General features: G+C 38.0%; 1 protein-coding gene across 1 annotated transcript in view; it reads right to left on the reverse strand.

The window, feature by feature from the left end:
• Nucleotides 1–881: 881 nt before the first annotated feature.
• gabrg3 (gamma-aminobutyric acid type A receptor subunit gamma3) overlaps nucleotides 882–14,609 on the reverse strand; it is an 81,328-nt gene continuing 67,600 nt past the window's right edge. The window contains exons 7-10 of the mRNA XM_027005574.3: nucleotides 8,634–8,771; nucleotides 6,232–6,384; nucleotides 3,921–4,120; nucleotides 882–2,462 (exon numbers count right to left, since the gene is read on the reverse strand). Coding sequence (XP_026861375.2) covers nucleotides 2,184–2,462; nucleotides 3,921–4,120; nucleotides 6,232–6,384; nucleotides 8,634–8,771 — 770 coding nt within the window. The 3' untranslated portion in view covers nucleotides 882–2,183. The remainder of the gene's footprint in view (nucleotides 2,463–3,920; nucleotides 4,121–6,231; nucleotides 6,385–8,633; nucleotides 8,772–14,609) is intronic.

A 14,609-nucleotide genomic window follows, 5' to 3' on the forward strand; every position in this document is an offset into this window, starting at 1 on the left:
GCACCACCAATAATAAACAGCTAGTAATTATTGTACGCAAAACTGAATCAGCAACTGGAATAATAACAATAGTATGTTAAAACACTTGCAAACTAGTTTTAGTTAATTTATAAAACAAGTCAATAATGGACTGACACCTTCAATAAGCCACAACAAAAATTCACAACAGCGTCATGAAACGCAAGAGGAGAATTCGGTTTGTCAGCAGTTCACCACACATTTCTGATGAATTCAATACGCCAACAACAGAGCACAAGACAAACTGTAAAGATAACCTCAAAAAGGCAATTGACATGTCCAGTGTGAACATGTCAAGTGTACCATACTAGATATAGCATATAGGCATCTAATTGGAACATGACTTCAGAGATCAAAAATGAGAGAAATCCCCCAGTAAGTCAGTAAGTAGAAAAGTATTCTGACAGCGAAGTGTGGCATTTGCCTTTGCGTTATAGTAGCTTCCATTGAAGCTGCCAAAAGAACAGTGATATTTTCTACACACTATAGGCCACCGCTGTGGTCTAACATGAACTATTGAAGAAGAAAGCTGTATTCAAAACATTGCTACACTTGTGAAGAAAGGAACATGATGACATATTGCTATTGAAGCACATTACAAGTAAAAGGAACTAAAAATACTATGTGATGCTTAATCTGTGACAATGGTTAGGCATATCATAAAAAAAAAAGGTAAAAATCCGATTGCCTTGATACATGTGTTGTAGCTTTATCATGAATCCTTTGGTAATGACTATAGTTTTAAGCAGATTATATATATATATATATATATATATATATATATATATATATATATATATATATATATATATATATATATATGGATCATCTTACACTACGTCTGTGCTGGTGACCCTAAGGCAACTCAGTAGCAAATCTTATTGTGAACTATAGTTTGGTTATGAACACAGTGGTAATGTAGGTTTATTGACTGCGGAATGCTGGGAAAGTGTCTATGAATATGTATTATATGCCTTGTTTAAAGTACCTGGAATTGATCCCAGTCTACTCTGATCTGAAACCTGCATCTAACTGTAAAACACATCAGAAAACCAAGTGGTCCAGAGTTTCATTAGCTAAAATGTTGTTCTTTGGGAGTGAGTTAATTTTGTTTTACTTGATGTAGATACCGTATGGTTACAAATAACAGGCCCAAATATAATAAACTGGATTAGGAAAATGTGATTTATTATAATGCATGCAATTATCATTTAAAATGATTGCTTTTATAGATTTATATAATTTAACTATTTTCTATTTTAAATCCCTTTTTGTGTTACAAATACAGTCAAATTTCTTTAATCCTTATTCATTAGACTATAAATAAAAAATATATCTATTTTTGTTGTATGGAAATCATTGTGCTGATTCTGAGTTCATAATACTATAATTACAGCATGCAGTCAGTGTCTGTGTATTTAGGAATGACTCATGTATCAAAATAAGTGGAAACTGACCATAAATGACAATTGAGTAAACCTAAAAGAAAAAGGACAAAGTGGCCACATCAGCACTCAGTCAAAACCAGGCCCCTGTCACTGATGCTTCTCTCTCTCTCTGGCAGATAGCTACCCCTCCAGAAGAAGGCACTATGGATGGATCTGATTGCTTCCCAAAGCATCTGGTTTTGACTGATGGCTAGTTGAGAGGTTCACCTTTTTGGGAAACACCTGCGGGTGCCATCTTGATATTGGAGGTCAGGGGTTGCATGCTGTGCAAGGCTTTTGTTTTTTATTAAACCCTTGGCCAAAGCAGCCTTGTCCCCTTGACTTTTCACTGTAATTTCTTCAACCACACAAATCAAGCTTCTATGATGTGGTAATTCCTTTTTTTCTTGGTACCTGAAGTACAAAGGCAAAGATTTCTGGCAGGGGAATGCTACCAGAGCAAAAGCCAGTGGTTGATACCCTTCCAACCATGTAGAAAGAGCTAGGCTCCTTATCCATCTTAAGAGCTTTAAAAGTATCTCCTGTACCATTGTTATGGCAAAGTTTCATTTTTCATTTGTGTCATAACCTGCTCAAGAGGTCTTCAACTGAACAACTCATGTCACTGTAAACCGGCATTCATTCATTTCGGCTGTATCTTAAAAAGTCTTGGTTCGGTCTGTTCTTCGATTTATGCTCAGACCAGTCCTGTGCATCTGCGAAGAGGAAGTGAAGCTGCTAAAGGTAGAGGTAGCCCACCCAGTAAACTACATTAAACAACAGGAAAGAAGTGGGAAAGAAGACACGAGAATACGCGTCTAGTTCCAAGATGTCTATGTGCACCCGGCCCCTTCTCCACGCCCCGCCTTTGCACTCCTCGTAGCAGCAGAAGAAGCTCTGGCAGTCTTTGCCATCCAGACACTCATATATGCACGCATCATCAAACTCCTGCCAGTACATGGAGTTGTTGAGTGTGATGACTGTAGGAGGAGGTCCCACGTCCAGCACTGAGTAGTTCTGTAAGAGAAACACAGTGATCAGCTACAATGCATGGAAGGCTCACAGACACTCCAAAAGCACGCCAAGGCACGACTTGTTCCTGAGTACTTTTTTGCTAGTGAGCAACATGTTTTCAATCTGACTGAATCTGTGCTGGTGCAGACTCAGTCAAGAGAATGATCTCAATGCAGTAACAATCAGTGTCTCCACCAGACATTAAGCATCAATCTTTCATCTGTTTCAGACCAGCACTTTGAGTGCTGTAAACTCCTTCTTCAAAGAAAAAACATATTTCCCCTTTGCCCTTCAACTGCTGATTAATCTTGCCATGAAAACACAAGCAAAAATATGGAACAATACCAACAGTGATAATTCATTGGAGATTTTCTATAGGGCATTATTTGCTTTGTGGAAAATGGCAATGGTAATTATCCTCAAGTCTCAGCAGGACTAAGATCTAATCAATGTGACTGCTGGGGGGGGGGGGGGGGGGGCTATCTCACCTGTTTCTGCATCTGCTTCTACAGAAACTCTGTGCATGTGATATGAGTGTTGGCACTTTAGCTATGAATAATTTAACAGTACATTGAACTGCAGCACATCACATTCACCAAACAATATGTCTGATGATCAATAAACTCAGTGTCAGATATGAACACATGTACACTCAGCATCTTCAGGTTTTCAGAATGTTCAATAAAGGGGATACATGGCCACATTCTTATAACTTAACAGTGAATTCTGGAAGGTGCAAACTTAAGATAGCATATCAGTTTAGCCCAAAATGCTCATGTATAAGCACGCAAGACTGTACAATGAATACAAACTTAGATGATGGTTCGGTTGAGGAAGCATACCCTCAGTTTGAGTGTGCATGTACGCATGCATGCACACACACACACACACACACACACACACAAGAATTGTTCTTTTCTTTACAGGGGAAATTAGGTAAAGGGCAGGATCATCATCATGGTATCTCTGAGCTCTCCAGGGAGCTCTGAGGCCCACTATGACCAGTCACAACCCACATCTTCTCTGAGGGGAAGGAACTGAATTTGTGATCAACTCTGAGCCCTTACTGTCACAGCCCTTATTTAAGCCACAGGGCCCCACAGACATTTTGTTCAAACTCAGAATCTCATTAGTTTTGTTGGTGCAACTTTCTCCTGCTTTAAGGTGCAATTTACTGTAGATTATATTGCTATAATTTGCTATTTGTGAAAATAATAGATGTGAAGCACTGATTTAAAGTGGGCTTAAGAGCTCTGGGACTCATTACATACTTACTGTAGCCTTCTGAAGAGGGTTACTAATTTAGACGCTCAACAGTCATGATAACTAATTGTGAAGTAATGCCATAACAGTATTCTGAAAAGTAGTGCACACATATTAGCTGTACTGGGTCAGGGATTAATCCTGCTCTCAGAACGCATTCAGCTATATTAGTCCTACAGGAAGTAGAAAGGCTCTTACCGATCTTTTCGTCTTGTTACATGTGGGTCTGCGAGCACTGTAGGAGTAATAGTTGAGTGTTGCATACTCCATGAGAGCAGCAAAGACAAACAGGAAACAGACAGTGACAAAGAGGTCCATCGCTGTGACGTACGAGACTCTGGGCAGCGATGTCCTGGCCACTGTGCTGAGAGTGGTCATGGTTAACACTGTCGTTATCCCTGCATTGCAAAGGCAGGAAATTAGATAAACACATTCACACTCCCATAATGACCACAGCACAGCATCGTCTAACGTGAAAGTGCTTTATGTTAGAAAATGATATTATTTAACAGCATAATCCACATGCACAAACACTGCAACATTTCTGTTACTTTAGCTCAGTAATGATGAAATGATAACCAAAATTACAGAGCTATTATTTTGTTCCTTGATTTAGTTCCTACACCTTTCCTATAGCCAGATAGTAACAGAAAAAGCTTCAAATTGAAAATCCCAAGTGCATTTAGTCAAATTCTTACATATTCCCACTCCCCCTTGAACATTAAGGACAAGCTTCTAAAACCCACCGACTGTGCCACTGTTTTCTTAAGGTTTCTATGGAAACAAGTGAGCCATGTCTATTTCAGGCGGGCATTTCACACTCCGTTCCTCTCTGTTCTGCCACCACTGGCCATAGTGATTACCTTAACCTCTTAGGCTGACTTCCCCTGATACACTGGCATTCATTCAAAGGTCTGTCTGCATTTCTGAATTAGAAAAAACTCACGGGAACATATCCTTCAACATTGCCTACTTCCTAACCGGCCTACTTCCAACACTAACCCCATCAGCTCTCTCTGTGGCTTAAGGTGAGAGGAAAACAGTGGTCACTGCACCAGAGTTGCAACTCCGAACTAAGAGACCAAGCCCAGAACAGCACTGCATTTCCAATTACTGCTTGCTGGTACCAAGAGTGCAAATATGCTCAGTGACTACATGCTTAAATTACTTTTCTTGTCACTGTGGCCTCTGCCTTGCAAAATCAGTGGCCTGTGATGGGAAATGACTGTACCACATCTTTTAACTCTGTTGTTTGGCTTCACTGATTCAGCTCCGAAGGGCTCTTCATTCATGAGTAAAATAATTAGTCTGCTATCGGCACACCATCTGCCCCACAGCTTCAGATAAAGAGACAAGGTTAACCTCAAGCACCACCTAATCAAGGCATAGCTATAGCCATCATCTCATCAAAGCCCACATATCTGCTAGGGCCCTCATGATCTTCATCACCCTCCCATTAAAGCCTGCAGGTCTTCAGAGTCTAGCAGGTTGTCCTCAGACCAAATCATCCTGCAAATTTATATTGTCTGCAGCCTGTTTGCCTTGACGTTTCCATGGCTGCGATTGCATGCTCTATCCCTCTCTTCTTTTATCCTTCCTGTTCTTTTTGGGCTATATTGATCAGCATGGATGCCTGTAACATGTTTTTTTTTAGCCCATCCTCCTTTTTTTCTCCACTGAAAGCATAATGACTTCTTTTGTCAGAAAGATTTATTGCATTCATTCTTCTTTTCTGACCTGGACTAGCTTGCCTGCTGTTTTTCCCTCCCAACACAGGATACAAGACTCGTGTCCTTTTCTTACATTTCTCCCTCCTGGGCACACATTGCACGATTCACAGGCTCTGTAGGGCTAACTGATGTGCATTGTCTGCCACTGATGCTGTTGTTATCTTGAAAATACCATTCTGTCAAATCCTTTATTACCACAGGGCCTGCTAGGAAAAGACTCTGGAAGGTCAACATCTGATTCTGAGAAGTGGAAGAATGTGAGATTTATGTGTTACCACATTCTTTGGATTTTCATAAATTTAAAACAATAGTTTCATCGATGGCTTCTGCAACTGACTGAAAATGTACTTTTCATAGCTTTTTACCAGAAAAATTGCTTAGATCTAAAGGAACTGTATATTAACCCTATTATTACAAGAAGAAATATATTTCCCTTAAACTATGCATTTTTGTGACTACTTACAAAGGTAAACAACAGAATGAAAAAAGGTAAAAAAAAAAAAAAAAAAAAAATCCCACATAAAATATTTCTGACATTTCATTTAAAATTTGATTGCAAACCACATGATGCATTTTATTGTGAAAACTGTAAATTGTATAGAAATCAAATGAATACGAAATTGTGTAAAAATATGTAAAATGGATCACATTATCATTTGAAGCCTGCATGAAATCCGAAACATTTAGTATTTTCATGAGAAAGTGCCATAAGCCTGCAAACAGTGAACCCAACAATACTGTGGTGCAGCAGATGAGCAGGAATGTTGGCTTGCATGTACCTAGAGCCGTTCGGGCTGGGGTTGCATCTTTTTTAATCCAGAAGGAGACCCAGGAAAGGACCACAGTCAAAATGCAGGGAATATATGTCTGAATTGTGAAGTAACCCATTCTTCTGCTCAGGTCAAAGTAAACAGTCATCACCACATAGTCACCTAATGGAGAAATCATAATTATGTTTTTACCACTGAAGCACAGCAAGGGGTTACTCATACTCCCCCAAAATAATATGGCACCTGAAAACACCTGAGCCACATGTGTTACAGAACATTTTACATCTGTTTCTTTTTTAACAACTGTATTTGGCAGATACTCTTATCCAGAGCCACTAACATCTTTATCAGGATGACAATATATGTGTTCCCTGGAATTTGATCCCATGACACTGGTGTTTTTAGACCAGGTGAGCTACAGGAGATCAACTGTACACCAAAACAACATCTGCTGCTTATGTATGATGAACCAATACTGTGTGCTATGTTAAGATGTTTTAATGCCCCACAAGGACAGAAAAATCAGACACCAGTAACAACCAAGAAAACTGTATATAATGTTCACAGATTATTGGATAAGCAGACAGTGAAAGTTACCTTGATGAATCAGGATTTGTACTTCAGGAGACTTTTCTCATCTACTCATTCAAAACCAATTCTACATCTTAGTAACAATAGTTCCATCAAAGTCCCATCAGAAGCTTCTATACAGACAAGTAAAGCAAGTATAGCAAAGAAATATCTTTTTAGCTGAGGGCACAGTGCCCTTAGCAACAGATATTAGCAAAATATATTATTAAATGGAGAGCTCAAGCTGAAAAGCCCTCAGTCAAATGCTTCCTTGTCATATGAAAATAGTTTTTATAAAAGAAACTAAGTACAAACTTGAAAATGTCATGGCACTTGCTTAGATTTAATTGCATCCTTCATGGATGATTCCCCCCCCCTCTTTCTATCAGTGGAAGGCTGACATTTCTATATATTCCATGGCTTATTTTGCTGTCTTCTAAAGAGATATTTGCACTAGACACAGTGGAGCAAAACGGAGCAAATCATTTATCCTTTTCCTTTTTCCAACTAGCTCAGCTAAAAATAAATAAATACAATTTAAAAATCCCTTTCTCTAGGTGATGTCTGTAGTGACTGGTGAGTTCCTTTTGTTCTCTGTCAAAACAGGTTTTTAGTGGTCTTGGGTGAAAATCTTATTCCAATATCTGGCATGTATACATGTCCTCACTGGCTACTAGTTACAGGAAGCGTTATACGTTATACATCTGGACAAGTTCTGAAACTACATTCAAACACCCTGAAAGTTCCCTCGTGTTCATTACTTAACAAAAATGGTGAATGCGTTTGACTAATTAAATCACAAATAGACTTGACAAAAGCACTTGATGTTTTTCATTTAACTTTTTACATTTACACAGTTGTTACATTTATTTATGTTATATTTTTCCTAGAAAAGATCATCTCAGGCTGAACAGTTAAGGAGAAAAGTGTTCACAGTGTAGAAAAGCAAATGTATCTATGAGAAACTGTGTGAGGAACTCTCTCTCAATTAACATTTCTTTTATTTGTTGACCCATTCACCAAGTGCATTAGTAAAGGGAGTCAAACTACTATTATTGACATTCTTCAAAAACAAGTTTGATTTTCATTTTTGCATAGTTAATGAACACCACTTCCTTTACAAATGGGTGAATGAACACAGTGATGTTACAAGCGCAATTCATACTACATTAAATCATCCATCCTTTGTGTCTGAATCACACTTGGTGTTGCGTTTGGCAGTTATTTTATGGCCTCATGATCTTGATGTGATGAAACTCACACATACAAGTGTCAGTCTCATCACCTCTATTCTAAACACTCCAAACCGTGTTGATAAATAGGAAATGTCTCAGTCTCAGTGCTCGGCATGCTAAGACAGGCCTACAATCAAAATGTGTTATAAGCAACAATGTGTACAACCAGATAAAACCAGATGCTTCATCTGGGGATGTTTTCCTTCTATTTACATATGATAAAGACTACTGGTTATTTGTAGTTTCTTCTCCTCCAAGCAGAAAATAATTCACATGACATCAAAAGAAACATCAAGTTTGACAAAATTACTAGATAAGAATATCCACATGTGACAAAAATGAACACCATCCACCATAAATCCCAACATCTCATTTGATATTTGAGTGTGAGATATATGTAATCTTTGATGCTTGGGAACCATGACCACACTCTCAGTTATTAAGTACTAAGAAAATGTCACCACATCTTTATTTTACCAAGTGACATTTCCTTTGGCCCAAATCTATATGACAAAGCCCTGCCACTATAATCATCTTTATCACCACCATCAGTCTTATTGTTAAATAAAAGTGATCACTTAAAAATTGTTTATATGAAGTAGTTACCTGCTGATGTCTTAATTATATCGGTAGTATTTCTTAGGCCCATGAAGTCAAACTGGTAGAGTCTCCAGGACTTCTGATCTGCTGCCTCCACTGAGTTCTTCCTCCACTTGTAAACCATCTCATCTCGTGGGTATCCATCTGTAATTACAAAGAGCATATAGCAGTGACCCCTGATGCTCTACAGAGTGGTGATGAATGTCCGAGCACAGTCTAGGTTCAGGGCATGGTTGCTTGGCAACGTTAGTTTAGGGCCCAGCACCTGCTAATAAAATGCCACCCTACAGAAAAATAAAGACAAAGACAGGACCCCCCAAGATTATGCTCTATTTTGAAAAATGATCCCACCTGAAATGTCATGCTTCATGCAGGGTCACTGTTTACTTTTAGTCATTAAGAGCACAGCATAACTCAATTTCATTGCAAATGCTTATTAATCTTTTTGACAGAGTATTAAATTGTAATCAGGCCCAACAAGCATCTGAAGCAATTGTCATTCCATTAACAGTGCAAACATATTAAGTATGGGGCAATAAGCTAGCTCTAAATGGCTAATTGTTGTTAACTATTTTCTGATGAACTGAATTACATTAACGTTTTCTAAGGCTGGAGCTCCAAGTATTCTTCAGTTTGAAATGTTCCGAGTATTCTTCAGCATAAGATGGCCCTGAACACATCTTACGCTGATTAAAGTGAAAACTAGACATAAACTCATATTCAGTATGCACTTTCTACGGATCACTGATCACTTTCCACTGGAGGAGTTTGATGTTACCAGTGTGAATGCTGCTTAAATTATTCCATCAAATATTTGTGGAGAACTTAATGTACTTGTCAAATTAAATGTAGGAATTTTCAGTATATATAACTGACTGACACATTAACAGGTTTTTCCAAGTAGTTCAGCTACCTTGTTTATCATTACCAATCTAAAGTAACTATTTCCCCTTTGCAACTAAACCCAGAACAAAAAGGTGTTCATATAAAGCATTCTTTTATACTTCCTAATTTCTGAGCAATTCATTTGTTCAGGTAAGTCTATTCAATATGACAAGATGTACAACGATCACATTGTCGTTTGAAAAAAGTGCTAAAACTCAGAGCATTAATTTATGTCCTGTCCCATGTGTGCCAAAATGAACACCTGTTAAACTTAATTTAAGTTCTTAATTCTCTTGATTAGCATGAATGGGAGATGTCACCCATGAAAAATAAGGCGCCTTATTAATTTGAACAGAAATAAGCTGAAAAAGAACTTTTTCTACATGGGTGAATCCCACAGGTCATCCCACTGAACTGTATGCAATAATTACAAGCATTGTATGGACTTTCTGATTCCCTGGTGAAATCACCCATAATGAGTTGGAACTGTATCAGCAAGAGTTCCAGTTAAACAACTGAACATAATACTTGTACCATAAATTAAACAGATACTCCCAGTACTAGTACTTGGCTGCTGCTTTCTCTTATGATGTATGGTATAATAAGCACTCACATACAGCTAAAAGGCTCTCTCCTGTACAGCTTTGATTAGATCTTGTTAATCACTTGGGGATTTAGATCTCTAAACTAGAGGTTATTATCCATGGCCAATGTCAAAGATGTGCCTGTTCTGTTCTTGCCATCTATCTCTCCACCCATCCCAGTCTCCCACATTTGTATCATATACTTTCTTCATTGTAATGTCCCTGGGGTATGATGGCATAAAAGGTAAGCAAATTTCACTTAATCAGAAGAGTAAACAGCCATCACCATGGGAACCAGAGCACCATCCACTTGCTCCAATGTCTGTAGAATGGTGCTCTGATGAATCCATGTTGGCCATGAGTTCCCCATGGCAGCGGGCAGCTTGGAGAAATAGAAAGATATAGTGTGATTTAAAGCCCATTATCAGGGTGGTGAGCATGGTGCTGTCACAGCCAACCACTTTGTAATTTTGAGAATTCATCACAAGGTGAAGCTGTTATTGATTCAGGGAGCATAAAACATGAGCCAAGCCATATATTTCAGGCTGCACATTCTGCTTCTGTCAACAGTAAACTGCAGGAGGCTGGCCTGGCAAAAACAAAACTGTGACTCTTCATATGACCTCTATGAAAAAGACCAGACTAATAGATCTTGATTAAGAAAGCCAGTCACTCCAGCCTCTGGCAGCTTTGCATCTAATGTAGCCTAAACCCAATAAATCAAACAAGAGTTTTGTACACTTGATCAGACTGAGCCAAGATAATGCAGCAGACCTTGAGCCCCTTTTTGTTCATGAGGGATTTTATCAGCTATGGGTAGGTCTGTGGCATAGATACCTCTCTCGCACCACTCACACAGCACCGCCATGTCCAGAATTGTTTACTGACAGACAGCATGCCGTGCCTACAACCAGAGTAAACTGAAGTGAGCAGGTATGTGGCCAGGCGTCTGTTAATCGATGGAGTGGCAGTAATCTCAGTTGGGCTGTATTGAGCTCTTCAGTGTGGTCAATACTGCTGAATTAAAACTCAAGACCTACTGTCCAGTTGGTATGGCACAGGTTCAGAGTGGGACTGAGTAAATCTAATTGGTGGCACTGATAGGTTTGACTGACAACAATAAAAACTGATTCTTTTAAGTCCCCTTCAGGCTAGCACAGGTATTTGGAAAAGGCTTGTTCTTGTGATTACTAAAATCATATCTAAAGAAATGCTTTTGACTTAATAAAGCAAAAAAGGTTATTTTTTGACACAAATTTGGAAATATAAAGATGCAACTTTTGCCTATTACAAATACATCCAGCATAAAGAACTTTGGTTTGCTGGTTGCTGATTGTCTCAAAACCTTTAGCGGAGCACTCCAACCACCAGCTTGGCCTCTGGCAAGCAGATGCCCGGATTGGTTAGCATCATGTTGAAGGATGAAGGAGGGAGCAGTCATCCAACCCATCCAGAGAGTGAGCCCAATTATTCTCTCTTGGATTCTTGGTCAGGGATGAGTTTCATCACTGAGAAGGGCTTTAACGGTCGAACAATGTTGACGCAGAATCCAATATTTTGTGTCTTCTTTGTAGTCCTGTTCCTAGTCTTATATAGCTTTAAACACACTAACAGTTAACTGTAACTTGTACATTGCTTTTCATTGCACTGATAAAAATAAACAAACAAACATGAGTGGGCCATTTCCTTTGAAACAACTTTAAAGGAAAGATCATGCTATACAAATCATGCAGTAACACTAATAACACTAATGCTTTTTAAATTAGCCTTGAGTATAAGTTATTTATTATCTCTTTACATGAAGTAATTACTTGATTAAATGTCTACTGAGACCTGAGAATTTGCCTCCATTTAAAGGTTAATTTGAAACAAACTCTTTTTTAAAGGCCCTGCACAGTATTTTTCCTCCTTACTCCAAATCTTGTATTAGCAGGAAGTATGCAATTATTTTCATACTTCTGTGTCAGTTCACCATTTCTTGGGCACTGCAGAGTGCATAAAATAATCTCTACATTTTATTTATTTATTTATACTGCTCCTTAAGTACCATTTAGGAATTACATTTATTTGGCATTATTTTTGATGTCATAGATGACACTTATTGACTATAGGAAATCATAAGCTACTTTAAATTTCATATTCATGAACTGTGATATCAACTGACCCTCCCACACTCCACTTACTCCGCATCGCTCTACTATATTAAGAGATGGCATGCGTAACAAATGTTCAATTTATGGATGCATGTGAAAGAAAGGTTATTCTATACATTTTATTCCAGAAAATGAGACCAAATCAAAATGGCTCTATTATCTTTCTGGGGTTGAAGCGCCACCAAATATCAAAGCTTGTAACAGGCATTTTACTGGGAATTAATTTGAGAGTTGGATTTGCCAGCGGACTAAGCTTAAAGCAACAGCTTTCCCAAAACTTAGTGTAGGAAATGTGGACAATAAATTGGCAACTATTTTTAATTAACAGTCATTGTTTTCATTTGACACTAGCAAGCAATGAGAATATAATAAAATGTGCAGGCTAACATTTGCTAATCTTATGTAATTTATAACATTTCTATGACACGATACACTGACATGTTTATATTGCCAATGGTAATTGACTTTCCCACATTTAGCTCCCGCCATGTATAATCAAAGCCTGTTAGCTAGACATGGTTAACCAGCCGAACATAAGATAGCTAATTAGCTAACGTTAGCTGAGACCTTTGTTTTAAACGTGACTAATATATAAGAAATCCACAGATGATACCGTTCTAGATAATTCTTAAAATATGATCTGTGGCATCCTATGATTTAAGCAGAGAATTTAATTAGTTCCTGTTTAGAAATGGCATGTATGTCGCTGTTGACCAGACCCCTAGCAGCCTTTCACCTATTCAGGTTCATACAAGTAGAGCCATGTTGATGTGATCTAATTTCCAGCCTGATCCATACTGGGGTGTTTATGCTTAAAACTGAGACAGAGAAACAAGAAAATCCAAAGCAGTCCTTTTAATGTCATTTTAGTTTAATGCGGAAGGTAACCGGAATATATAACATATCATTCTTTGCGTAATATTTAATTGTGCAGGTCCTTTAAATCATTATCATTCTAATGTACTTCCTAAAGCCATCTTTTATATATTGTGGTATTCCACCATATAACCAAGAGATGGCACTATAATGCCCATGTGGATTCGTTGGGGGAATTAGCTTCAAGCTTTATGTATGCACAGCTCAGGAATAAACTGGAGTAAGTTTTAACTACCTTTCCATCGCAGGTTAGAACCTGTCTGCTCTACTGAGCTGCACAGCGCTCTAGAAAGTTATGAGTTATGAGAGTAATGTGAGTTGTCTTTGTTTCATTTATAGTAATAATAATAATAGCTTAATTATATAACACCTTTTCTACTGACACACAATTCATAGTGCATTACAAGGGCAAATTAAAAGATAAATACAATATAAAAAATAAAGGAGATTATAAGACATTGAGAAATTAATTCAGAAAATAAAATGAATTGGAGTCGAGAAAATAAAACAAAACATTAAAATAATTTAAAAAATTAATAAGGCAGACATTAAAAGATGCTTAAATCAATAGAATACAGGAAATGAAAGTGCCTAAGTAAAAGCCAAAAGAAACAGGTCCACTTAAATGTGAGATCATCAAGAGGCTTCAGGTTGGGAAGTGAGTTCCACAGATTTGGGTCATGATGGGAGAAGGCTGCTTCTCCACGTTTTAACCTGCCAGCAAATATAGTGGCATGATCCTGTTGACTAGACTGAGGGCTCTTAGATGAATATGCCTAACAGTCATATCACACTGGAGCAAACCATGACATGTATAACTCAGTAAAATAAATCTTATTATCAGTTCTAAATAATGAGCACCCATTTGAGGACAGGTGTAATCGCTCTCATTTTTGTACATGTTAAGATTCTCACTGCAACATTTTGCACCCCCTGCAAACTGGAAATGGAGAGAAAAGCTTTGCACTAATCTATATGTGGTTACACAAAAGCATGTTGTTACACAGGTTTTTCACCAACAGCTAAACAGAGAAATCTGCAGACTGTAAATATATTATTAAGGTGATAAAATCCTGTTTTTCAGACATTGTTTATATGACTCTGGAAGCTAAGCTCACAGTTAAAAGTGATGCCCAAGTTTTTGGAATACTGTCGAGCCTTCATAGAGTGTTTCTAAATGAGCAAGGGCAACAGTTCTCGGTTTGCCAGTTCCAATAAGAACTGGCTTTCAGTTTTATCCATTTTAACTGCAGTAAGTTACGACACATCCGGGACGTATTGTCCTCTAAGCAATCCAGTAAAGTGTTGATGGATTTTTGAGGGTCAGTGGCGAGGGATATTTACAGGGTTCCTATGAAGTATGGAACCTGATTTTAGGATTTTTAGATCTGGATAACTGGAAAAAGAAAGCAGTACATGGAAAAATATTTGTATTTCCAGATTATTTCCCTTGTTCTAGTTTGTAACATAGAAAATTCAGAATT

This window comes from Electrophorus electricus, chromosome 7 (assembly GCF_041902795.1).
Source record: "Electrophorus electricus isolate QZ-2024a chromosome 7, ASM4190279v1, whole genome shotgun sequence".
In the NCBI taxonomy this organism is placed as follows: domain Eukaryota; kingdom Metazoa; phylum Chordata; class Actinopteri; order Gymnotiformes; family Gymnotidae; genus Electrophorus; species Electrophorus electricus.